The 27,502-nt window shown below is 33.0% G+C and overlaps 2 protein-coding genes across 2 annotated transcripts; one reads left to right on the plus strand and one right to left on the minus strand.

Annotated features, from left to right (window-relative positions):
* Nucleotides 1-1,664: 1,664 nt before the first annotated feature.
* Nucleotides 1,665-3,352, minus strand: LOC111998182 (F-box/kelch-repeat protein At3g06240). The gene is made up of 2 exons (XM_024030291.2): nucleotides 2,074-3,352; nucleotides 1,665-1,826 (listed from the first exon to the last, which is right to left on the minus strand). The coding sequence occupies exon 1, from the start codon at nucleotides 3,350-3,352 to the stop codon at nucleotides 2,084-2,086; it is 1,269 nt and encodes a 422-aa protein (XP_023886059.1). The 3' UTR covers nucleotides 1,665-1,826; nucleotides 2,074-2,083.
* Nucleotides 3,353-21,831: 18,479 nt separating this feature from the next.
* Nucleotides 21,832-24,362, plus strand: LOC112040893 (NAC domain-containing protein 73). Its single transcript, XM_024073825.2, has 3 exons — nucleotides 21,832-22,279; nucleotides 22,421-22,610; nucleotides 23,499-24,362. Exons 1-3 carry the CDS (start codon nucleotides 22,163-22,165, stop codon nucleotides 24,026-24,028), a joined length of 837 nt encoding a protein of 278 aa, XP_023929593.1. The 5' UTR covers nucleotides 21,832-22,162; the 3' UTR covers nucleotides 24,029-24,362.
* Nucleotides 24,363-27,502: the final 3,140 nt, after the last annotated feature.

Raw genomic sequence — 27,502 nt, forward strand, 5'->3', positions numbered from 1 at the left:
TATACTAGCAATGGAACCTTTACACTAACATCTAATTGAAGAAAGGTTTATTAGGACCAATGTTGCAAGCATTTGAATTACAATGGAATCTTCAGCAAGAAAATAGAAGAAAAGAAAAATGGAAATTGTACCTTACTCGTTTGGAAACAATACATGTTGTATNGACCACCACCAGGAAAAAAAAAAAAGATTCACAATTTCAACCCACCAGATCAGAGATAGAAAAGTTTGAAAGGCAACAAGCAGCTGCCGATGTCACTACTAGAATCACACCGCTGAGATCCAACTACGCTGACACGCCGTCAACACCGCTCCCACCATGCCGATGCCAGATGCTAACATATGTCTACCAGATCCAAATCCAAACGCCGTCAACAGACAGTATTCAACAAGAAAACACCTCATCTGTTCTTCAAGAACTCACTGCCATAGCTCAAGACTTAAGAAAAATGATGGTTTTGCTAGATTCTTCTACTTAGAAAAAGGATGCTTAGGTTCCACCAAAGACTAATGTTGAAATAGAGGTACAAGTGCCAATAGATGATGTTTCAACATTCATGCAGCAAGAAGAACCTATTATAGAGTCTACACAAGAAGAGAAATTTCAACAAGTGTGCGAAGATTTAGAGGGTGCACTTGATGTGGAGGTTGATTCTGATGAAAGTGGTACTGAACCCTTCATGATCCATGAGGTTGATGAACATCTACAAGCTGTTGAAGTCCAAAAGGTTGATACTATGGTTCAAGATAAAATTGTGCCTATTCAACACATTGATTTTGTGTTTCTAGAGGAGTTCTATGGTGTCATGGAATTGAAGGTTATTCTACTCTCAGTGCGATCTAGGGTCATTTCTGATTTGAAGGAAGTATTAATCACCAAAGTCTTAATTCTTCATCACTACAAAACTCGGGGTCGAGTTTTCTTAAACCAGGGGAGTATAATGCAAGAGTATAACCAAAAGTTATTTCAATATTTCATTTTAGATTTTCAGTGGATAATTTCATATTGTAACATAGTTATTTGTTTAGTTTGGATTGGTATTTGAGTTTGGTTAGGATTAATAGTTTATTATTATCATTTGTTTAGGATTATTAGATTAGTTTTGAGATTGTTTAGGATTATCAGATTAGTATTTGAAATTGTTTAGGAGAGTTTATCCTTATCTTTGTGATTCTTGGAAGCTGCGTATAAAGCTCCAAATGATTTCTTTTGTAGGACAGACTATTATTATTATTTGTAGAGATTATTTGCAGAGATTGCATAGTATTTTTTTTGTGGTGATTCCAAACACCTTAGGTGGGAAGCCTAAGGTTCTTCGGTAGGACTAATCTAGGTGGGAAGCCTAGGTTGTCCTGCATCAGGAAGGCCCTCTGCTTGTTCTTCTCTTGCTCTTGGTCAAGTCCTGGGAGCTTGTCCTCCAGATGGAACAATCTCATACTTTATTTTTTCTTTTTATCTTACATGAGAGAAAATATATTGTATTGTTTTTTTTATTATTTATCTTTTTTACTATTTAGATTTTGTTTGGAGGGCATATATAAGATAGTTAAATTTGCGCATGTTTAATAAGTTGAACTGGAAACTAATGGACAGGAAAGATCCATTACACAAGCAATGTACTAAAGGATCACCATAGAACTACAAATTAACAGTGTAACCAGCTGGAAATAGAAAGAAATAGGGAGAAAGAATATTTAACATTTTTGCCAATGATAAGAAAAGATGTAACCAAATTACACACTGCAATCGATAATTGATAAATACCTTTTTCTATTTGCTCCTATTTGAAAGACAGAATGAAATGATCCTCCACATTAGCCTCGAGCTGGATTAAACAATAAACCTACGTTAATGACTTTAGAATGCCCAATATTACCACTAGAAAAGTGATACTAATTGAGGAAATTAAAATAAATACATTACTGAGGCCTTTCTGTTTATTATTATATGATCAAAAGCAAGGTTATCAGACTATAGAATAGTAGGATACTCCCTATCTTAAAGCACAAGGGATGCATTACAGAAAAATTGAAACTGATAGTGACAGCAAATTTGGCATCATGTTTCTTTACCTTTCCGGCTTTACTTCTCTGTATTCTTCTTCCAAAGAACTAGGCTTTCCACGTAATTATCCAAATAGAAAGATCTTGATAAGCCAGAGATGTAAAGATCAGTATAAGGTCTTCCGCGGCGGCTATTTGGCGCGTACAAAAGCAAGCCTTTATCTTTATCATCATCCATAGTTATTAGAAGTTCACCATTTTTCTTAAAACCTACCACCCTTACAAAATTTTCACCGACATCAATAACATATAATTTAGTCCAAGATTTCACAACATTATACTCTTTCATCACCCACACAGCATGCTCTTTCACCAACCTATCGTCACGGCCGCCACGGTCGACATACTTCTCCGGCTGCCCTCCGTGTAGAGTAAGTAATCCATTAAGCACTGCAATATTCATCATCGATAATGGAGGGGCACCTTCTAAAATCTTAGGTACAGGAACTTCATGAAAAACAACCTCATTTCCCTCATTCCCCAAATCGAATGACACAATCAAATTGTGGTGAGCATCCTCTGGGGTGTGGGCAAGCCAGTGGATCGCTCCATTCACAACAACGGACCCGAATGAATCAATTATATACTGAGCACTTGGCTGGGCTTTAGCAGAGCACCACCCACCTGTGTTAAGCGTATAAATGTCAACCACGGGTGAATTACAGTTATTCAAATACACAAGTCTCACCAATTTGTAATCATCGGTTGGAGCGTGATATCCAAACCCAAAAAAAGAATTACTTCTTGACTGATCATGATATTTGGGACGTGGGAGTTGCATGGATCTATTAATTGAAGGGTTCCAGAGATAATAGTTATCGTCTATTGAATAAGAATCAACCATACAAATCAGTCCATTGACTGAACCGACTATTTGGTGGAAGTATTGGTAGTATCTGGTTTTGTATGGACAATGCAACTTAATGTAATCTGATGAGCATCCAAAGAAGCCTCCTTTGTCTTTTACTTCTTGTGCAAGACGAAGGAGATTGATATGTAAGGCCGGGTCGCTACGATTCAGATTCTTGAGGTGATAGTTGCGAGGGAAAGGATTATCTGGATTATCAGAAGGATGCAGAGTGAAAAGTTCTTCCCCGGTTTCTTGGTCCAAACGACGAAACAGATGATATGGGCGTTGTTTGCTGTGAGCGAGATAGGTGGTGGCAAAGTGAGGGTTAGAGATGAGAGAGTTCCATCTTTTGCAAACGCACTTGCACCTCGGCACTATCTTCGCTGGTACTCGTATTAGGATTTCAACAATTAGCTCCGCCGGCAGATAGTCTGACATTTTTTTTTTCTCTTCTCTGTGTATGAGAATGTGAGAATCTGAGATCGTGCGGATCAGGATTAGGGTTAGGGTTAGGGATGTAGTATGAGTCCTACGGCACTCTTATACTTATATATCATGTAGTAGAGCATTCATAACAAGATTGTTAAAAATTATAGTTTTTAAGGACTCAAAATACTATTCTATTTATTTTAACATTAAAGGTTTTATTTTAACATTTAATACATTAAAATAATATAAACAACACTATAAAATAATATATTTAATACAACCAGAACCAGCTCAATAGGTGATGCAATCACCTAAGACTCCAAATAAAAGAGTCTCCCACTTATGAAAAAATAATTATATATATAATATATTTATCTCTATGTTTTAATTAAAAAAATTTTAAGTACTTTTATTGGTCAATAAAATGTATAAACAACAATCACATTCATCAACACATTAAAATAGTTTTTTTTTTTTTTTTATAACTTTGGAGCTACAGTAAAGTGTCAAAGATTTACTGTAGCTTAGTTACTAAATTTTTAAAATTTAGCACCAGTTTTTGTTGCTAAAATAACTTTTAAGTCATTTTTAGCCTCTTCAATGTGTGTGCTCTTAGTCGGCTTAGTAAGAGCTATGCTAAGTGAAAACCTACAAGAAATTTACCTAGAAGTTTAATTTGGGCTAAGGTTGTTCAACGGACCGGCCCACCCAACTCCTTCCATTCTATCCAACCCGGTTTCATTTATCCACTAATAAGTGGCAAAAATCACAAACTCTGTGAAACGAATTAAAACAAATTAGGAGAGAAAAAAAAAAAAAAATCATTTTCATATGGGTTTGGGTGCTATGGAGGGAGAAGGTGGAGATTGTTGTGCGGAGATTGGAGTAGAGAAGAGTGAGAGGTGTTCATGTCTGAAAATTTGTAGTATTAGAAAAGCTTACTGTTGTTAATGTTGGCTGTGAATTAGTTGCATTTAAACTTTGTTAGATTTTTTTTTCATGGTACTTTGTTTAATTTCTGAATTTAGAAAATGATAAAACAAATATTTAAATGGGTCTAAGAAAAAGAATAGAGAATAATAAAAAATGCGTAAATGCACTTTTAGTCCCTATATTTTGGTTTTTTTTCTATTTTAGTCCTTACATTTTAATTTTACCACTTTTAGTCCATAAATCAATTAACGCATTCCATTTTGGTCCTTTTCGTTAGCCCACTAACAGAAATTTCTTAGGTAGCAAACTGAGTGCATTGCTAGCACATTAAATGTTGACATGACCAATTAAAAAATAATAAAAATTTTTAATTAGCATTTAAAAAAATGCCACGTCAGCTTCTAAATATAAAAAAAATTTATTAATCAATTTTAACGAAATTAAAAAAGAAAAAACAAAATTAAAAATAATAAAATACATCAATTCAAATCTAATTCATTTTGAACAAGGACACAATCACATATTTAAACATCAACACAAGAACATAAAACACAAACTCAAATTTAAACATTAACACAAGATCACAAACACAAAAAACACAATAACAAACATAAACCATTTACTCTCAATAAATGGTTGGAGGGAGCCGATTAGGTTGGAGGTTGGGTGAAGAGAGAGAGATCGTAGATCTGGGTTTGCTTACCCAAACGAAAATCTCTAAAGATCTCTTTCTCAAACCAAAATCTCCCTCTCTCTTTCATCTTTCTAAAGCTCTAAAGTCTCTCTCTCAGATTGTGGATTTGGAAAAATCTCTAAAACTCTCTCTCGGATCAATGGTTGTGAAGTGGTGGTTGGTCCGGTGGTCGGTGGGGGTGGAACGTTGGATGGGTTTGACGTTGGTGTGGGTTACAGTGGCTTGATGGACTAATCAGTGACAGTGATGGTGACTAGTGGTCTGATCTATTCATGTGGGTTTTAGATTGTAGGAGTAGTTGGTTGGTTGGTCAGATCGGTGATCATTGGTTGGGTTTGTTGTTGGTTTGGGCTTTGGATTGCAAGGTATCTTCTAGGTTTCGATGAGGCGATTGACCAAAAATCTGAGCACAACAATGTCGAGCTGGGTTTCGGGTTGCTGCTATGTTTATTTTGAATTTTTGGATTTATTTTTTTTTTTCCTGGTGGTGGTCCTAAAGTCGGGCACGAATGGGTGTTACAGGTTTGGAGGGAGTAGTGGGTTTCTTTGTTGGTTTTGGGATGAAGAATTCGTGTGGCCAAAGAGGGTATATGGTTTGGGTTGGTTTTGGCTTCGGTTTGCAGATCTCGTGAGGTAAGAAATTAGGTTGCGTTGGTTTGCAAATCTCGTGGGGTAAGTATTTGAGTAATAGCATGTCTGGTGGTTAAGTTGTCTTCTGACGGTGAGTGTGGCTGTGGGTTGTCAGTCATGATTTTGGGTTGCTGAAAGGGTTGATCGGGTTGGGCTCTAATACCAAGTTGATGCAGGACAACCTAGGCTTCTCACCTAGATTAGTCCTATCGAAGAACCTTAGGCTTCCCACCTAAGGTGTTTGGAATCACCACCAAACAAATACTATGCAATCTCTGCAAATAATCTCTGCAAATAATAATAATAGTCTGTCCTACAAAAGAAATCATCTGGAGCTTTATTTGTAGCTTCCAAGAATCACAAAGATAAGGATAAACTCTCCTAAACAAATCCTAAACAATTTCAAATACTAATCTGATAATCTTAAACAATCTCAAAACTAATCCAATAATCCTAAACAAATGATAATGATAAACTACTAATCCTAACCAAACTCAAATACCAATCCAAACTAAACAAATAACTATGTTACAATATGAAATTATCCACTGAAAATCTAAAATGAAATATTGAAATAACTTTTGGTTATACTCATGCATTACTTCCCTTCCTTCAAGTGTGCATATCTATGAATAGTGTCTAGTATTGGACAGGAAAGCAAGACAGTGCATTGTAATGCCATTAATTAATCAGAAAGCCCGACAAAAGCTTGATAGATCAATACTAGAACTCAATTGAGGTCTACGAAATGTGTATGTGTTCCTCCCAATAAATGAAGGGATTAATTGGATTGAAAAGGAATGAAGATTCGAACCTACGACCAATCAGTTTAACAGCTAGCCCCTCCACCATTGAGCTAATCAAGAATCACAGGAGATTAAAAGTTCTATTTGCTCCATAAATTTTCCACCTTTTTTTGGTTTATCCATTACTTAGAAATTTTAAAAATTTTCTAATAAACCTGGAAAACTTTGAAACTAAAATTAGGATCTTTGACAAAATGGGATCAAACTAAAAAATCATTAGTATTTCACACAAGAAAAAATTATTTCGAGTTTCCATTCAAAGCTTATAAAACTTCTCCTTCTAGCATTAAGCAGGTGTCAGACTATACATCGTGCTACAATTTAGCAAAATCCTGTTTTTAATAAACAATCACTAGTAATCTACACTTGAGAATGGCAAGAATCAGAACCTTAAACTGTTTTACAACTTGGAATAAAATTAAAGTGATAATTATGCTCAAACTTAGGTTGTGTCATGTGTGTGTATCCCAATATAAAGAAACAGGGAAAAAACAAACAAACAAACTTCCACTGATGGAGTAAAACATATACTATTATTACAACTCCATCAAGTAGTTCACGGCTATATATTATTTTAATTTGAGTATGGATAAAGTTAGGTGGGCAACAATGAAATTACTTGGGCCACAAAGGGAAGCAGAGGTTTAATTTCTTTGCAGCAACCAGGTAGTCAAGTTAACTCTTCTTGGGGTTATTTTGAACTTCGATACTTGAGAGAAAACGTAAGACTGCCTGAAGGCAATTGTTAACAAACAAAAATTAGCTATGCATAAGGTTCAAGTGATAGCTTAGTAATAATGACATCCTTTACAGTGTTTTATGTTTATACATCTGTCTTTTTGGGTTCATATTTTAACTTGGTTTGCATCTGTCTACCTAAGCCTTCTTAAACACAGTCTATGTTCGTGCTGCCAATAGTCACGACTTTCACATCCTATAGTATTAATACTCGGTATCTATTCAGACTAAATTCTGACCATGCACTTTGAAATTCTTCGCATATTACCAGGACAGATCATGAACTTACTGTGAATTGTGAATGTTCTCTTGAGGATCTGTGGTGATTCAATAGCTATAGGGTATTGACATACATAAACCAAGATGAACAAAAGGTAAATTATTCAAAATTTTAACTCAAGAAACTTAATCTTCAAGTTTATTATATCTTATGAAAGCTTTCCAAATATATAGTAAGCGTGTGAAAAATCCCGTATGACCTGTATGTGATTGCTGTCATCACTGTTGCCAGGACCACTACACCTAGATAATTTATTAAAAGAGAATTTTACACAATCAAACCTGAATTCTTTGGCTCCTATGGTTCCACATCTAATGTGCATTGTTTATAAATACTGTTGCCATATGCAACATCCACCATGCATTAAGATCGAGACCATCTTGGATCAACTATTACAAGGATGGGGAGATAGAGGAACTTATCAAGGAAAAAACAATGATGGAGAGAATGAAGAGGACATGATTCATAGAATAAGAGTAGCCTAGGGAAAGTGAAGAACTGTATAGGGATTATTGTGTAACAATAATGCCTATTAAGTTAGATGAGAGAATATTCTATGTAATTGCCCTATAAGACCAATTATGCTATATGGTACAAAATCTTAGGGGTGTTAAGAAGCAACATGTTTATTATATAATTAATCATAATTGATATTAAGAATACTTAGATAGATCAATAGGGATAATGGATGAAGCTATACCTATAAAGCTAGGCATGACTTCTCTTGAGGAAAAAATAAGGGAGAGTCGATTAAGATGGTTTGGTCATTGCAATGAAGACCTCTTAATGCACCAATAAGAAAGAGTAATATAATTCAAGTTAAGAGAGTGAAAAGTAGAAGGGAGAGACTTGAAATAACATGGTTAAAAGTAATGAAGAAGGGTATGTTGATTAGAGATCAATTGAGAGTATGATTGTAAATATGATAGAATGATGGAAAGGAATACATATGGGTGACCCTAATTAGTTCATTGGGAAACATAGTTGATGCCAATTTAATTAGGATCAAGGTTTAGTTGATCATTTCACTCTAGTCTACATTCCTTGGTATGTTGTGGTCGTAATTCTCAACATCTGTCTTCCCTTGACACTTGAGAAAAAAGTCATTTTCTTTTTGTGCTTGGGGCGTTGAACTCTTGATTCTATTGAATAATGACTAGGATGAAGGATCATTTATATGCTTAATCTTAATATTATACTATCAATTTTGTAAATGGTTTTATGCTCAGAGATCGAAATTTTTTCGCAGGAAAACTACTGCATGCATGGATTAGACCAGATAATTCATAATAGTCAATTAATATATAATTACGTAGCATATTCTTTTTTATGTCCACCAAATCTTGCCATCAAAGTGTTGAACTCATGTAACTTGCATAGACCCTCATACGATAGAGCTTGCATTTGATGCCTTTTTTGTAAACCAACTTGCAAAATGTGCTATTGAGTACTGTTTTCATGTCTGTAGCTCTGGTCTTCAATTCAAGTAAAATTCCAATTATGGCCCTAGGCTATTTGTGCTATTTTATACGATAGAGCTTGCATTTGATGCCCTTTTTTTGAACCAACCTGCAAAATGTGGTATTAACATTAATTACTGTTTTCATGTCTGTAGCTCTGGTCTGGTCTACAGTTCAAGCAAAATTCCAATTATGGCCCAAGGGTATTTGTGCTATTTTATAGCCCTCAGAAAGTTTTTGCTGAAAAACTCTTTTTCTTTTTTTTTGAGAGGTTTTGCTGAAAAACTCAATACCATCTGTTGAGTGTATATGAATTTCATATTTGAGGATGAGCTCATTTTTACCAAATTAATTAGCTGACAGGGATCAAAAAGGTTCTTGCTGAATTAGCATTTTGTTGACCATATTAATTATATGCTTGTCAAGATTGGGCTCTACAGTTTGGCTGCGCGAAGTTGATTAGCTGTGTTTGAATGTGAAGCTTTTACGGGCTGGTTAGGTGCAGAGGATAAGGAGGGGGAAATTTTAGAATTTTAAAACTGTTTGCAATATTAGTAATTACTAATTGCAGACTCATGCGGAACGTGTGAATATTTTTTGAAAAAAAAAAAATATTGTTAAACTAGATTAATAGAATATAGAATTAGTAAAAGAACTTAGAACATCAAATTTATAATCTTGAGGCTAGATTGAAAAAATGAAACTACAATTACATGAATGCTCGTGTGATCACATTAATCCTTATCTTAAACCATTTTATGGGGCTAGTTTAGTGATTCTTAAAACCTTAACAAACATTAACATTTTGGAGTAAATTTTAAGGGATTTTTCAATGTATATGCCCGAGAGAATTGTAAAGTGCTCGAAGAGTATACCAAAAAATAAAGAAAAAGAAAAAAACTCAACTAAGTAAATTAGTAAGATTTCACCTAATCTAATCAATTTTAATTAGGGGTGTCAATTCGGGTTAGCGTATCAGGTTCGTGTTGTGTCGAGGTAGGGATATTCGACTAAATGGCTTAACCCTAACCCGACCCATTTAATAATCGTGTCAGGATCCTTCAACCCTAACCCGACCTGTTAATAAGGCGGGTTGACCTGACCCAACCCATTTAACACGCTTAATAAACGAGTCATGTTAGATTGACACGAATGTAACCCAACCCATTTCAACATGCATAATATTAAATATAACATCCATCTAGAAATAATTTTTTACATCCCAAAAAGCAGTGCATACACTTCAAGTCTTCAACCCACATTCAAAATAATATAGTTCAACAAAAATATAACATTCATCTAAAAATAAGTTCTTTACACTCCAAAAGAAGTGCAACACTTCAACCCAAATTCAAAATAACGTAGTTTAACAAAAATAAAATAACATAGTTCAACAAAAATATAATATCCTTAGAACTCGCCAAATGCTAAGTATCAATATTGAAAGAATTTGAGCAAACAGTAGACTACTTCTAACTATGACCACGATTATCATCCATAGATTTTTTGTTGATGTCCAAATTCATAACATCTTCCACAAGCTCATCCAATTTCATTTGTGCAAGTTCTATGCCAAAAAAATAAAAATAAATAAGTATTAGTATTTACAAAATATGATCATGCCTCAATAGTTTTACAAGAACTAAATAATAATAATGTAAGAGTAATAATAACTAATGAAACAAATAAGATTACCTTTCTCTCCATACAGCCAATCTCTAGTGCAAACCAATGCCTCAACAGTGTCCAGCCTCAATGAACTCCTAAATTGATCAATCACTCTCCCACCAACACTAAAAGTAGACTCTGAGGCATGAGTAGAAATAGGAACACTCAAAACATCACGAGCCATGGAAGCTAATTCAGGGAATCGGAACTGATTTGCTTTCCAAAATGAGAGAATATATAAGTTTGCATTCCTATCCGCTCTTGGCTCATCCAAATAGAGTTCTAATTGACTTGTTTATGAATGGGCAGACTCTTCATCAATTTCAAATGAATCAAATTCCTAAATAAACAACAATGTCAATAAATATCACTCTTACAAAATAGCAAATAACTTATTAAATTAAAATAAAAAATAGCAATATAAAATAACATATTAAATTAAAATAATTTTTTACCTACATAACTGCTCTAGTCTCTTTGCTAAAAGATTGAATTGGACTCACATGAACAACCTTTCCACCACGTTTTCCAATAGATGCTGATGTTGTCGGAGCATTACTTGCATATTCCAAGGAAAGAGAAAATAATTTCTCACACACATTCAAATATGCAGGGGAACCACTATATCCATAAAGCTTCTTATAGCAAAAATTCACAAACTGAAGCTTATAACGAGGGTCCAACGTAACTGCTATAGCTAGTGGTACATTGAAGTCCAACCAATACTTCTCAAACTTGGCAAGCATTTGGATTGCCATTCTTCTCATGTACTCATCTTCATTCTCCATTTGCTGCCTCAAGGTTAAATAAATCATGAACACTGATGGAAAGTACAAATTGGCAGCAGGATATTTGGTTCCAAAAAATGCACAAGTAGCATCATAAAAAACAGTCAAGAATTTGTCAATCTTTTCTACCCTACTCCACTCATCAATAGTGGGACAATTCTTATAATTAGAGTTTGTCAATTCTAAGTGACAAAAAGCACGCCTGTAGTAAAGAGCATTCTCAATCATAAGAAAGGTAGAATTCCACCTAGTGGGAATATCTTGTCTTAAGCCTCTCTTACCATCTAAAGACATTCACCGACTCTAAAAGTTTTTGCTTCCTCACTTGTGAACCTTTCACATATTTAACACTTTCTCGAATTTTTTGGATAGCAATATCAATCTCCTTTAAGCCATCTTGTATTATTAAATTAAGAATATGAGCACAACAATGAAGATGAAAAAAATCACCATTACAAACAAGTGCTTTCCTAATACTCAACTGAGTTCTCAAGATGTCAACAGAAACATCATTAGAGGAGGCATTATCTAATGTCACATAGAATACCTTGTTCTTGATTTCCCACTCACAAATCAAATTATACATTTTCTCAGACAAAGAAACTCCATTGTGTGGTAGAGGCATAAAACAAAAATTCAACACCTTTTTTTTTTTTTTTTTTTTTTTTTTTTGTAGAGGCATAAAACAAAAATTCAACACCTTTTTTTTTTTTTTTTTTTTTTTTTGTAAAACCCAATTTCTATCAATGAAATGTGCAGTAATGCACATATATCCATCAGTGATTACAGAAGTCCACAAATCAGATGTTAAACTAATTCTACTTGGAGCATCTTTTAACATGAATTTAATCTTTTCTTTCTCCCTTCCATGCATCTTAATCAAATCAGCCCTAGCAGTATTTCTAGTAATAATGGTAGCTTCAGGGCATAAATAAGCAAATATAGCTCTTATGGCAGTATACTCAACAAAACAAAATGGTAAGTCATGCATAACAATAGCAGCAACTAGCAACTCCCTAAATTTATCAGGTTCAAATTTAGATACAGCCCCACCATTTTTACTTAAAAGTAATTGACCCACATCTCGTGTATCTCTTCTCACACAATTTTCCAAATGACGCTTTAAGTTTCCAGTTCCGTAATTACCTGAAACCAAGTAAACAAGTCCACATCTCTTACATTTGCATCTTGGCTTCTTGTCTGGTCCAGGAGAAACCATTTCAAAGTGTGGCCAAACTAGTGAAGTTTTCCTACGCCTTTTCTTTTTTTGACCCTCCATTAGAACTATTACATCTTCCAAGTCATCAACTTCTTCCTCAGTTATAATCTCCACATCATTTGTATTTTCCACGTTATTGCTATTGGTTTCCTCCATCTGTACCTACATAGTTCACAAAATGCAAATAAACAACACATTACAATACAAATATAAACACTGTTCTTGACGTTTTATTATTATTTTCCGTCACAAACACTTGTTAATTCTATAATCCGCAACATATGAAACACACTTCAAAAAATAATATACGGATCCAAGGGAATTAACACATGTTTATAAGATGGCCAACAAGCATGTATCTCTCTTATTATAATGTCAAGTTATCTTATTATCATCCAAAGAAACTAAAACAGGTATTGTACAAAAGAGAGATAGTACGGCTGAAAAGTAAAACAAGGCACATGGGTTCAAACTTCAAAGTTTATTGTACAAAAGCTGAAAAGCATTATGCAGAAAAAAATAAACACACTACAGAGAGAGAGATAACTGGCTTGAGAGTTTCCACTTGAGTCTGAGAATTGGCGTGAGAAGAATAGTACGGCTGAAATAATAAAAAAAAATTAAATATTTATAAGAAGTTTTAGAGGTTTAGAGTTTGTAGGGTTTAGAGATTTAGGGTTTATAAAGTTTCAATTTTCAATTATATTCATTGTAAATTTTTATAATTACTCACTTTTCTTTTTAAATTTAAAATACATGTTGGATATAAAAGGTATTTGACAAATCTAAAATAAAATAAATATTTATTTGTTATACGAGTTAAATGGGTTGTGTTAAACGGGTCATTTCAGGTTTGACCCAAATAAATTGGCGTGTCAAACGTGTCTATTGCGGGTTACACGGGTTGACCCACTTATAACATGTTTCTTATCGTGTCGCTTTCGGGTCGACCCGTTTATGACCCAAACCCATTAAGGCTTAACCCTAACCCGAAAAAACCCGTGTTGGGTTCGTGTCGTGTTCGCAGGTTGGGTCGAACATTGACACCCCTAATTTTAGTATACGTTTGGCATCGGCTTAAAAAGTCAATTTTTTTTACTATTTAACTTATTTTTGCTATTATTTATATATCTCATTGCACTTTTTAGTACTATTCGTGGGTCCTATTGTATTATTTTAGATAACTTTTAACTTTATCTATAGTACTTTTAACAAAAAGATTTCAATTTTAGCTAAATAAACTATTTCAATACGGACTCTTTATCTCACACACTATCAATCAATGCTCCATTTATGGATGTGAAAGGATCTTTAAAAAAGATACCTTGGTGCATTTAAAAAATTGCCAATCCGCAAAATATTTCTCCTCATCAAACAAAAACTAACTAAAGTGAAAACCCCTTTTTTTTTTTTTTTTTTTGGAGGTAAAAGACGATAAAACGAAAACCTTTGACTTTTTATAATTGGGGAAAAAAATTACTTTTAATAAAAGGTATCAAGTAAAAGAGTTTAGGATAACAAATAACCCAAACATCAGCCAATAGTTGGCATAGTATATTATTAGAAGGGTCTGACTACAACTCAAAACAACTTCTAGCCTTCTACAATTACGTACGCCTTTTCTTAGCCAAAAGTTTTGTGTTGGAGTTTCTTTTGAGATGCCAAAAGATGTGCACTAATCAATGGTTTCCTTCATGATGCACATTGCGCTCTAGGCCTCTATAAGACTTCAATAGTTTTTCAGAGAAACCTGCATAAGGTACAATAAGGTGAGAATTGTGATCAATATTGTTGGATTCTGGAGAAACCTCTCACCCATTGCCGGTACTACATCTGATGATGATTCATCCAGCTCCATTTGGCCCTTGGTTACAACGAATTTAAGCATCCGTACTAAGTCTAAAAAAGTTTTCATGATAGTTAACATTGTCCGTTTAGGAATTTACTTATTTCCAATAGCTTATTAGTATAATATTTATTAGAAGATATAATTTTAGATAACTTTTATGTTAAATGTGTTACAAAAAGTTAAAAGTTAGTTTATTTTTAAAAAGCTAAAAGCTAGATTATTTGAAGGAAAAAATAATAATTTTGATAAAAAAAAAACAAAAAGCTAACATTTTTTTACAATTCTCAAACGCACACTTAAAAAGTTTGTACTTGTTATTTATTTATATTATTGTTTTTAACGGGTAAGCTAAAGCTAAGTTGAAGAAGTGTAAGAACTTGTTGAATTAACTGCTTGTTTCTTGCTGTTCAAACCTGCCAAAAATAGGGAAAGAAGCCTTCTATGGCATCACAGTTAACATTAAGACAAATTATATTATTTAGATTTAGAATCAAGATGCATGGTGGATGGGATTGAAGGTAAACGAGAATAAGAAATTCTTTATCCTATTCTGCTAACTATCTTCTTGTTGCTCGTGTTCAAGCTTGTGCTATTTAATTTACATCTTTGAAATTTGGGTTCCCGTCTAAATTGGTTATCAACTATGGAAACTTAATTTACACCTTCAAGTATTATAACAATATCAATGTGCTCCTCACATCAACATTCATTAGAATTTTGCTAATAACCCACCTGTAACATGGAATTATTTTGGATAGAAAATAGAAGAAAAATAATGATGTCATTTTGAGGTGGGCTAATGGCAAAAATTTTGCGGATCATAACAGAGGGGATACATTGACATTGTTTTCATAGTTGAAGATGTAAATTACAAATTTTAGAATTCGAGGAGTAAATTTAGAAATTAGAAGTTAACCTAAACTTGTAAGTATATGAACTTGTTTTTAAGCTCAGGTGAAACCATTGGGAAATTGTGTCAAAATTTGGATAAGAGTATTGATAAGAATGAGAAGAAGAAGACAAATGCAACCATTGACGAGAAGGGTGTTCGAAGCATTAGCTCAGGCAGAGAGGCAGAGCAATGAAACAGAGCACTACAAGCATTTTACATGAAGGTTGCTAAACGACTAAAATGATTTAGTTCTATGTCTACGACTTGTAGTTTTAGCTTAAGTTAATTAGCAGAAGTATAAATGGACACGTGTATCACTGAAGTTGGTTAGATGGTTAGTTTAGAATTGATCCGTATATTACGGAGTTGGTTAGTCTTAACAGTTGAGCTTTCCTTGGTGTTTTGTAATATATATATGCATTGTACAATTAGTTTAGATATATTGAAAATATACAAGTTACAGAATCTTATTCTCTCTGGCTTTCTCTCTTTCTCTTCCCTAGCTCCCTGTTTTTCTTATAAATGGATCTAAGGCTTGCTTCATTTTGGGTCCTTGCTTTAGTTATGGTATGAATGGTCCAAAGCCCACAGGCCCCTATAATTAGTCGGAAAAAAGTTTTGGAGAGTTGAAAAAACGTATGTGAGTAAATTTTATAGCTGCAATTTAGAGGGAAAATAAGGGAAAATTTCGTAGGATAATGAGGAAAAAAAGGTTCATTAGGCCCTAAGATTTTATTATATGACTTTTAAGATTATGGAAAAAGTTAACTGATATCCAAGAATATTGATTTTAGAAATTTTTATCAAAAAAGAAAAAAGTAGCTGATTATTTTTTTACAGCTTTTTATATTTTACATAAATTTAGTATTAAATTTTTCTCAAAATAATTTATTAACAAATATTCTAAAAGCAACCCATTAACTGAACCCTAACATTATAAGGGAAAAATGACAACTATTTAACGAATACACTAAAGACACCAGTTTATTTTGAGGTTGTTGTGTTAAGAACGACAACCATTTAACAATAGTTATAAGAGAAATGTTATATTTTCACAATAATTTCACAATAAATCTTAAGTGGTATGTTCTTACTGGCTGTTATGAGTGGGTAAAATAGTAATTTAAATTGTAAATTCAAATTATAACCAAGAACAATTTTTTTTTTTTTTTATACAAGATAGAATTTCTACTCTAGCCTAATTTTGTGCTATTTAATTTACATCTTTGAAATTTGGGTTCCCGTCTAAATTGGTTATCAACTATGGAAACTTAATTTACACCTTCAAGTATTATAACAATATCAATGTGCTCCTCACATCAACATTCATTAGAATTTTGCTAATAACCCACCTGTAACATGGAATTATTTTGGATAGAAAATAGAAGAAAAATAATGATGTCATTTTGAGGTGGGCTAATGGCAAAAATTTTGCGGATCATAACAGAGGGGATACATTGACATTGTTTTCATAGTTGAAGATGTAAATTACAAATTTTAGAATTCGAGGAGTAAATGTAGAAATTAGAAGTTAACCTAAACTTGTAAGTATATGAACTTGTTTTTAAGCTCAGGTGAAACCATTGGGAAATGGATCTAAGGCTTGCTTCATTTTGGGTCCTTGCTTTAGTTATGGTATGAATGGTCCAAAGCCCACAGGCCCCTATAATTAATCGGAAAAAAGTTTTGGAGTGTTTGAAGAAACGTATGTGAGTAAATTTTATAGCTGCAATTTAGAGGGAAAATAAGGGAAAATTTCGTAGGATAATGAGGAAAAAAAGGTTCATTAGGCCCTAAGATTTTATTATATGACTTTTAAGATTATGAAAAAAGTTAACTGATATCCAAGAATATTGATTTTAGAAATTTTTATCAAAAAAGAAAAAAGTAGCTGATTATTTTTTTACAGCTTTTTATATTTTTACATAAATTTAGTATTAAATTTTTCTCAAAATAATTTATTAACAAATATTCTAAAAGCAACCCGTTAACTGAACCCTAACATTATAAAGGAAAAATGACAACTATTTAACGAATACACTAAAGACACCAGTTTATTTTGAGGTTGTTGTGTTAAGAACGACAACCATTTAACAATAGTTATAAGAGAAATGTTATATTTTCACAATAATTTTACAATAAATCTTAAGTGGTATGTTCTTACTGGCTGTTATGAGTGGGTAAAATAGTAATTTAAATTGTAAATTCAAATTATAACCAAGAACAATTTTTTTTTTTTTTTATACAAGATAGAATTTCTACTCTAGCCTAATCTAAGTGTATATGTGTGTGAAACTCCCTTCTGGAGACTTGAACCCCGACCTTTACCCCTTACACCCAACAAGCACTTATACTTATGGAGTGACCAATGCACTATGGTTATGCAGTGGTAACCAAGAACAACTTACCACCTATAATTTGTTGTAAAAATGTTTTGGATGTAGCACTTCTCATAACTATAATTATGGGTTTCAATTAACTTATCTGATAAAATCTTTAAGGGTTAAATAAGAAATTTGGTGTTCAATTCTTGTCTATACTGAAAACCAATTGGTTTCTTAGAATAATGATAAAATGCACAATCATTAGAAACAAATGTCATAGATTGAAAACTCTATTAAAAGAAAGAATAATTATAATCAGTCTAGGAGGGAGTTTCATACACATATACACTTAGATTAGGTTATGGTAGAATTTTTATCTTGTATAAAAAAAAAAAAAAAAAAATCAGTCTAGAGTAATTATTCAGTATGTTGATAATATATATAAAATAATAAGATTGGGTTCAAGTTACACCTAGTGTAACTCTAAATAATGTTACACCACTTAATAATTTGTTATTGAATTAATATTTTGAAAATCCAACCGTTGAATTACATGTTTTATATATTTTTAACATGCATGGCAATTTTCATATCAATCGGATGTTATTTACCATTTGATCTATAAACTTATCTTTTATGCATTATTTTAAATTACAAAAATTTGAATTTTAACAATTGATTGATGACATGGCTATTAATCTTTGATCATTTCGAAATTTTGCAAGTATGAAGAATATACAAAGATATTGTAATCTAACGGTGGATTTGTCAATATTTGCATCAAATTAAAAAATATTAAGTGATGTAACATTGCTTGGAGTTACACTAAGTATAACTTGAACTCAACCCAAAATAATAATATTTAGAGAATGGAAACTAATTGCCCTAGGTATAAAACCAATGGTACAATTGGGTAGGCATTATTATATATAAAAGAACTGAATAAATAAAAATGAAAATCCATTGCATATGTATGAGATCATGGAAGTTTTGTGAGAAATTCAACCCTCTCATCTATAAAAGGGAACGAGTAGAAAAATAAAATAAAAAAAATAGAAATCATTAACGACGTCGTTCAAAGTTGCATGAGCAAGGCATTGTGCAGTTGGTACTTTGTACTTTGTAGGATATGAATCATGAGTGGGTGCTTTTGCTTGTACATTACCTTTACGCTTGGAGGAAGATTACGCAATAAAAAATGAGTTTTTGTTGTTGTTGTTGTTGTTTTTTTTTTTTAATAACATTTTTATACCTTTCTGCTCTTTTCAAGCTGACTATGATGTACCACATAAAAGCTACCTAACCCAATCTTATATTTTGTTTTATTTTTATTTTTATTGTCCTTTTTTGTATTAAGGTCTTGGCTAGTTGGCTTTACCCTACAAAGCAAAATATTGCTGAAGTATTAAAAATTCCATAAGCTGGGGTCCACGTACGAGTTGTCTATATATGGGAATATTGTTTTTTCCTTTTGGCCACAGTCTGATTCTCAGCAACTCATGATACACGTTGTAATTAACTAATTATAGATCAATATCCGAAAATGAAAAGCCAATTCTATTCAATTAAAAAGCTGATTAGGATCTATAGTTAGATTACTCCTTTGCTTTGTCAGCACTGTTGCATAGGTTTTTTTTTTTATTTTTATTATTATACTTATCCAAAAATTATTTAACAATGTGCATCTATTTTTTCTGCTCTTGTATCAAGGATGAAAAACCCAAGTGAACTTTACATTCATGTGAAAGGAATGTTATCTATTACATTTACACAAGATACCACTCTTGTTTAAGACACAAAAACTTATAATATGATCCTCTCTATTTACTTTGAAACTAAATAAAGATTTTTTTTTTTTTATGATTTAAATTTAGTTTCCAATGAATCTAAAGATAAATATAATGTTATGTCAGTTAGACCGAGTTATTATTTGATAAAATTGAGTTTTAAATTACGTGACAATATGTAATCATATATTCATGAAAATTAAATCTAAAATCATGAAAAAAATATCAGGTCTTGAAATTTTCTACAAATATCACCAAAATTTAAGAAAGCTAAATGTCAATTAATGCTACAGGGTGATGGTTATAACAAACAATATTTAAATAAATAAATAAAACTTCCACCCTCCTACCCATTTTAAATCAAGAGGGAAAAAAATAAAAAAAATAAAAAATAAAAAATAAAACACCTAATATATGTGTGCGTACACACACACACATATATATATATATATATATAATCGTGAGATTCTACCAATACCTTGAGTAAAATGAAAAAAAATGTTTTATTTCTTGACCGTATGATGCTACTTTTTTTTTTTCCTTTTTCTTTTTCACAATATAATATGGTTGATTTTTTTTTTTTACTCGAAAAAGTTAATCCAGAGCAACCATACTGAAATATGAAGTCAATCATCCAGTCCGGTCCGGCAAAGCAACTTCGAGCAATTAAATTTTCAGATTATCTGCACAATTTTTTTTATACACTTCTAGTTCAACCTAAAAAACAAAACAAAACAAAACAAACAAATAACAAACTTCTGGATTTGAAAGTTAAGACAAAAAAAATCTTCTGTATTGTAACATTTCTAGACCAGGGATAGATTTAATATTTTACTTTTGAGGGGGGAAAATTTAAAAGTAATGAGTGAAGTATAAAATGATTTGATTCACATGAAACCAAGAAAAAAAATGAATAATCAAAAAAGAATTTATTTTTAATAGATTTTTCTGCATCATTTGTAATTTATCTTAATCTCATATAATTCTTGTAAATATATCTTATATGTGAAAAAAAAAATTAACATCTTTTAATACACATATATGCAGCATCATAAATAAATAAATAAAATCAGCAGTAGTGGTTCTAAATTATAAATGAGCTTCAGGTTTAATATAATATCTAATACTAGTTTCAACTTTCAAAAGTGATGATTAACAGCAAAAACTAGTCATTAATAATGATGATTTAGTTCTTCAGCAAAAAAAGAATTATTCAATCAACTATGAATTGTTATAGAGACACTGCTCAATGGCTAAAAATTACCAAAAAAAAAAAAAAACCAAAATATTCTATAATAATAATAATTATAAAAAAAGAATTATTCAATCAACTATGAATTGTTATAGAGACACTGCTCAATGGCTAAAAATTACCAAAAAAAAAAAAAAACCAAAATATTCTATAATAATAATAATTATAATTTTGACAACTTTCTTTGTATCATTGGATTTTATTGATGTGATATAAACAAAACTCTATAGCATCTTTAACAAAGGCTATTAGGAAATTTTCCAAAACACACACAAACTCGCTAGTTAATTATTCTCCTAATTAAGTTTAGGGATAAGAAAAAAAAAAAAAACAGTGAAATAATATTCTTGGGCGCCTTAGACATTCTTATGCTATAAACTTCTATAGCCAAAGACAATCTTTATTGAACCTTTTTTTTTTAACACATAATGAGGGGCACTTTCGTTTTTAAGTACAGATTATATCTTGAGATAAAATTAAAATTAGAATGCCATAAAATGAGCTCCTAGGAAAGCATCATAATATAATTGGTTGTAGAATATTCATCAGCAGAATATTTTTCTCTTTTCTTGGTCCTTAATTGTATGACACGGCAAATTTATATGCCATGTGAAATAAAATGGAAATTTTATTTTCCATGTGAAATAAAATGTGTCTATTCCAAGTTTCCAACATTATGAAGATGGAGAGTGGCACTGTCAACTGAGGTAATGAGAGAGCGAGAGAAATAGAGGTTTCTTGCTTTGCATGAGAAGTCTACGTGAAGGAATAGAAATTGTGGTTGGCCGCTAAATATGGGTTTTATTTATTTTTCTTATTCCGTTTTATTAAGAATGGTATTTATATAAACTCTAGCTTTATGTACACTCTAGGCCGACATTGGACCTAAAATCTCAATCTCTCTATCATACACACAGATATTTGGTTGCCCCATCGCCACTCAAACTCTTTCTCCAACTTTTGGTTGTTTTCAAGATTATAACCCGTGTTTACAAATCTAATTTTCCTTTAGTCAAATTTAAAAGTACCCAAAACAACATTTATTCTTCTACAAGTTTTCGTATATATATGCAAGCACCACAAAACTTAAGATCCAAGCTACACTTTTTTAATTATTCTTTCCTTTTCAACTTGCTATATTTCTGACAATTTCATTCTCATTTTGATTTCCTCTCTTTTTATCTCTCTCTCTTTCTCTCTCTCTAGTAATTAAGAACAAGGAGGGAAAGAGGCTACTGTATTCATTTATGCAAAGTAAAGGACTAAAAAGAGAGGAAGCATTTAATTCCTTACCAACACTCAAGAATAATATGCATGAGGGGAGCAGGCTTTAGAAGAGACAAGTTTGCTTTTCATTCCTTTTGTTTCCTTTTAATTATCCTTTCTCTCTCTCTTCCTCTCTCTATTCTTAGGATTTTGTTTATCTTGGAGTAGCAGTGGTGGAACCAAGAAAGAAAAAGTTTTATTGTGGGATGGGCACATAAGAGGAAAACAAGGAAATGACTCAATGCAGTGAGCGTGGTGACAACCAAACAATTCTTGACGCAAAAAGCAAAGACAATCCGATTAGAACTTGTCCTTCATGTGGTCATCAGATCAAATGCGAAGATAAGCAGGTTTTAAAATTTGCAAAAGTTTTTTTTATTATTGTTATATCATTGTTTTCTTTCTACTTTAATAAGATCTTTATGTGTTTTATGTTTTTTGGTTTGCTCTATTAAAAAACAAAATGAAAAAAAAAAAAATAATAACAATAGGCTGGAATTCATGATTTACCGGGGCTACCTGCGGGAGTGAAGTTTGATCCAACTGATCAAGAAATTCTTGAGCATTTGGAGGGAAAGGTGCAGTCTGATGCTTGTAAGCTTCACCCTCTCATCGATGAGTTCATCCCCACGCTTGAAGGAGAGAATGGAATTTGTTACACCCACCCAGAGAAGCTGCCAGGTGAATAGTACGTTAAGGTGTAGGATTTTGAGCAAATGCATGGTGTTGTGCATCTGGCCCATGCAAAAATAAAAGGAAAATATGATAGTGTTATCATTTGCTTTTCTCAACAAACAATTTAAGTTTATTAAAAAAAAAAAAACAATTTAATGATAATTTTGAAAACAATGAAACTAAGATGACTTTATGTAGCTCATTGTTTTTGCTGAATAGTTATGAATAGCAACAATTAACTATCCTGTTATATAATTGAGTTATATGATATCAGTCTTTTAGGTTCAAAATAGACTGGTTTGAATTCCACATCCAGCAGTATTAAGTACAATTTCTTGATAGTCAATGGAATTCTAACTGAAGCCCTTAGGCCCAGTCCTATATTGACCTCACATTTTATCTTAGATCATATTAGAGTAAGAATAATTAATGAATATATTACCGTGATTTTTTGAAGGAATATTCAAGAAGATATGGGAACACATTCAATGAATCATATTGATAAGTTAATCCATCTCTTAATTTGTTTGAAGAAACCCTCCAACTAACATTAATACCTCTGTGTGGCATGTACAACTACAAATGAAGAAATCTTCCAACTAATTAACCATGTAGTATTAACATAGCCTTCACAAATGAAGAAACACTTCAACTAACCCTATTAGGACAAAGGCAGTGTCTTGGAAGCATTTGTTGAACCCTCTTTTTCCCCCCTCTTCTTTTCCTTTCTCCTTGATCATTTTGCATTTCGTATGGCTTCAACAAGACTCTTTCAAAAAGAACTGAAAATAATTGGGATATAACAAGTTGGCAGTTAGCTGGATTTCATGTTAAAACACATAGTTAATGTTTATAAATTAAAATCTCATTTGATGCCCCATTGCCATAATGCAGGAGTAAGCAAAGATGGCCTAGTCCGTCACTTCTTTCATCGACCTTCCAAAGCATACACGACAGGAACTCGGAAAAGAAGAAAGGTGAACACAGACATAGAAGGTGGCGAGACCCGGTGGCACAAAACAGGAAAGACAAGGCCAATTTTTGTCGGTGGGAAGGTGAAAGGGTATAAAAAGATACTTGTGCTCTACACCAACTATGGGAAACAAAGAAAGCCTGAAAAAACAAATTGGGTGATGCATCAATACCACCTTGGTAATAATGAAGAAGAGAAAGATGGGGAGTTAGTGGTGTCAAAAGTATTCTACCAAACCCAACCAAGACAATGCGGTTCGTTCATTAAGGAGTCACTTTCTTCAAAATCAAATGGACAAAATGGACATGAGGATGGTAACCTTCGAACCAATGCGTTTTTTGAGTACTATAATCCTTCTTTGATAGCCTTCGAACAGGGCAACCAAAATAGAGCAAGCACTCCTCAACTACTCTCTCATTTCGCAGTCCACAATGGGTCTTTCATTTCTTGAAAGAAAGAAAGAAACGAGCTGGATGACAATAAAGAAGAATAGGCTACATATATATACTATGGAGGCGCCAAATGATGTTTCATCTTATTATGCACTGATAAATTAATATATCGATATATTTAGGAGGGACTAATAGTAATAGGTGAGGAATAAGGTGGAGGATGATTTCTGTAACCAAAGACTAGGACCCTGATTCTTCTTGAAGCAAATTGAAGATTTGGCTATAGCATATCCTCTCTCTCTCTCTCTCTCTCTTGAAGGGTAATTCTTGTGTATGCTTTGTACAGTGTCGGGAAATGTATATATTCAAAGGGCCATGATCCTTGTGATGGTAGTTCTGACTTTATAACTGTACAAAGACGAGTCTTACCTTTGGTCAAATGGTTATTATCTTGGGACTTTGCTATTTGATCCGCACTTTGTTATGTGAGACTTAATAACGATCAAAAACAAGTGTCAAATTAATGAATTTATGCAAAATTGATTGTTTACTTTTTAAAATTTTGGAGAGCCTGGCACCACAACTTGTGGTATAACTTGTGCCACAACTCGCCACATTGGCGAGTTATGGTTGGTGGAAGGGTGTCCCCACATGGACTTACCATCACCCCTCCACCAATCACAACTCGTCATAAAGTTGTGCCACAAGTTATGGCACCAACTTAATTCAATTTGGAAGTTCTTGTTCTTTAAACATGTTTGGTCATTGGTGACGGTAGCCTTTTTTTTTTTTTTTTGGTGCGCTCCAATGGAAATTATGTGCAATAAGTTTGAGCAAGCCTTGTTTGCTTGATAGGGTGAAAATATATGGATTTTGACTTTAACCTAGTATTACCCTATGTTTAAATAAAGGAAAAACATGTTACATATGTGTAGATCCACACACTGTTAGAGTGTGAAGTTTAAACATAGATCATAGGAGAATTTTTAATCCTGAGAATCCAAAATCGGATAGCTCTATCAATCTTAATAAAGGATAGATTTTAGCTCCAAACATGTTGGGAAAATTACATTTTATCACCTTAAATTATACTTCACACCTTAAAGTTTTAGAATGCAAAGTTAGTACCCTAAACTATAGCATGTGTTATACTTTGCACCCAAATGTCAATTCTACTCAATCACATGTGATCACATGACTCTTGCTTAAGTGACGCAACCAAGTCAAAATACCCAAATGAGTCATGTGATTTGCATGTGATTGAGTTTTCTATTTAAGATAATGGTAGAATTGACATTTAGGTGCAAAGTGTAACACGAATTATAGTTTAGAGTGCTAACCGAGCATTCAGAAAATTTATAGTGTAAAATGTAATTAGGGACATAGTTTAGGGTAATAAAGTGTAATTTTCTCAAACATATTTGGAATTTTGGGTTTCAACCACCAATAAAAAGATGATATTAGTCATTGTCATGTGAAATGCATATGACTCACTTAATCTAACTAACCAAATAAGTCGTGTGTATTATACATGATGAAACACATGTCATCTTCCTATTAATGATTGAAACTTAAAATTCCAAACATGTTCCCCCCCCCACCCCCAAACTTCTTTCAAGAATTCCCCACTAACACTCTGAATCCCAGAGCTAGCGTATGTAATCAACCCAACTAAAAGTAGGGGATCCCGTTGGCTTAAATAGCAACCAAATCCCTCTCACAAGGGATGAAAGTATTGTCATTTTGAACCAAATTCTCTTGACCTCCTATTAGAATCTTTTCAGCTGGCAAAGACAAACCAAAGACGTTTAAGTTTCAAAGTCCTGATTTAAGTCCCATTTAATCAATCCAAATTCACTGTTGATATTGGGCTAAATCATCCTCTCCACCAATAATTTTTACAGTCAAGCCTCTCGCCGGCCCACATTTTGAAATAACAAACCAACCCAAAATCTTTACAAGTTACAACCCATGCTCTCACTTCCAATTGCTCGATCTGAACCCAGCCCAATTACTCCCCTAAATTCCAACCTTTATGCTGGCCGAAGTGGTTTCCAATGAAAAGCCTTATTTGACCCATCCTCTATTGAAACCCAAGAAAAATCCAAAGGCGTCTCTCACATCCAGCCCACATCTTGTGGAAAGCCTCTAACCCGGCCATAACTATCAAACCTATGAACCAGCTTTTCCTGTCCTAACTTTCAAGTTTCAACTGATCCCCTTCTTACAATCACAATTAAAGAAAACTGTATTTGAAAAACCTTGTTTGATCAACCAATAGAGTTGTGGATTTTCGGGAAGAATTGCATATTTTCCCCTTCCTTCATTTCAACCTTGGTTGTTGACTCGCCCCCATGATCGAGTTAGTAAAGCTTCCTTTTTTATTAGTCTTAATAAGATCATTAAATCTTTCCCTGGACCTTGGTTGGGTATGAGGGATTACAATACCCTACTATCCCCTTTTAATTAAGAGAGGAGGAAAGGTTTCAGCTTCATCAAATGGAGGAATCAAGGTTTGGTGGATGGGGATGAACATTGATCTTGGTTTCAATGGAAATCCTTTTTACTTGGTCCAACGACATAGTTAAGCTCGTATGAAAGAAAGGCTGGATCGAGCACTAGCAAAAATGGATTGGATCCCAAAGCTAATCTATTGCATCTTCCTTCTTAAGCTTCAGAGCATAGTCCAATTTTCTTGGATGCTGAAGGGGAAAGTTAATACATGCTAAGACCATTTTAGTTTGAAATGGGCAGTACTAGGGACATCACCAGTAGTCGTGTGGTAGCTCGAGCTTAGAAAAAGTCTATACAAATAACTCATGTTTATAAATTACGAAACAAGTTAAGAGCAACCAAAGCAGCCTAGCTAAGTATTTGGAATAAAAATTGTTTTAGGAACATAGTCACTTCACAACTCAAAATCAGGTTGTTGTAAGGCAAGATCCAAAATCTACAAAACCATGATTGGAACAGCTTGAAGTAGAAAAACAAAACCAGTTAGAATCTAAGCTTCAGGATAATATGTGAGAGGGGAACTACTCTGGAAGCCAAAGTCCAAAATTCAATGGTACACACACTCACACAGCCTCAGACCTCAATAAAAGATTCTCTCACCTCATCTTCATCATAAGGAGGAATGCAATTGATTTCCTCTAAGAAAGTGAAAGGAACATGCTTTCCTCGGGTTAAAAATTTTGTGATTTTTGAAAAGCTATTGATAATGTATCAACTTTCCCTCGTCTCATTTCGGGTTTGCTTGCTTACTTTAGATCTATTTTGCTATGTGTTTATAGACAATTTGTTTTTGTTCCTAGCCCTATAAATGCTCGGGCGCATAGTGTACCTTCCTTTGTATTACCTTTGGGTCTATCCACACTCTTCCCTTCTCTCCATTTGTTTCTTCGCTGTGAACAGAGATGGGATTGGTACATCTGTTTTGTTGTGCTACAAAGTTTTGATTATTAAATTTTTTATTTTAAAAAAAAGTCGTATATAGTGCACAAAACTTCTACTTTTATAGGGTCTAGAGAAGA

The sequence above is a fragment of the Quercus suber genome, unplaced genomic scaffold (genome assembly GCF_002906115.3).
Source record: "Quercus suber isolate HL8 unplaced genomic scaffold, Cork oak 2.0 scaffold_109, whole genome shotgun sequence".
In the NCBI taxonomy this organism is placed as follows: Eukaryota; Viridiplantae; Streptophyta; class Magnoliopsida; order Fagales; family Fagaceae; genus Quercus; species Quercus suber.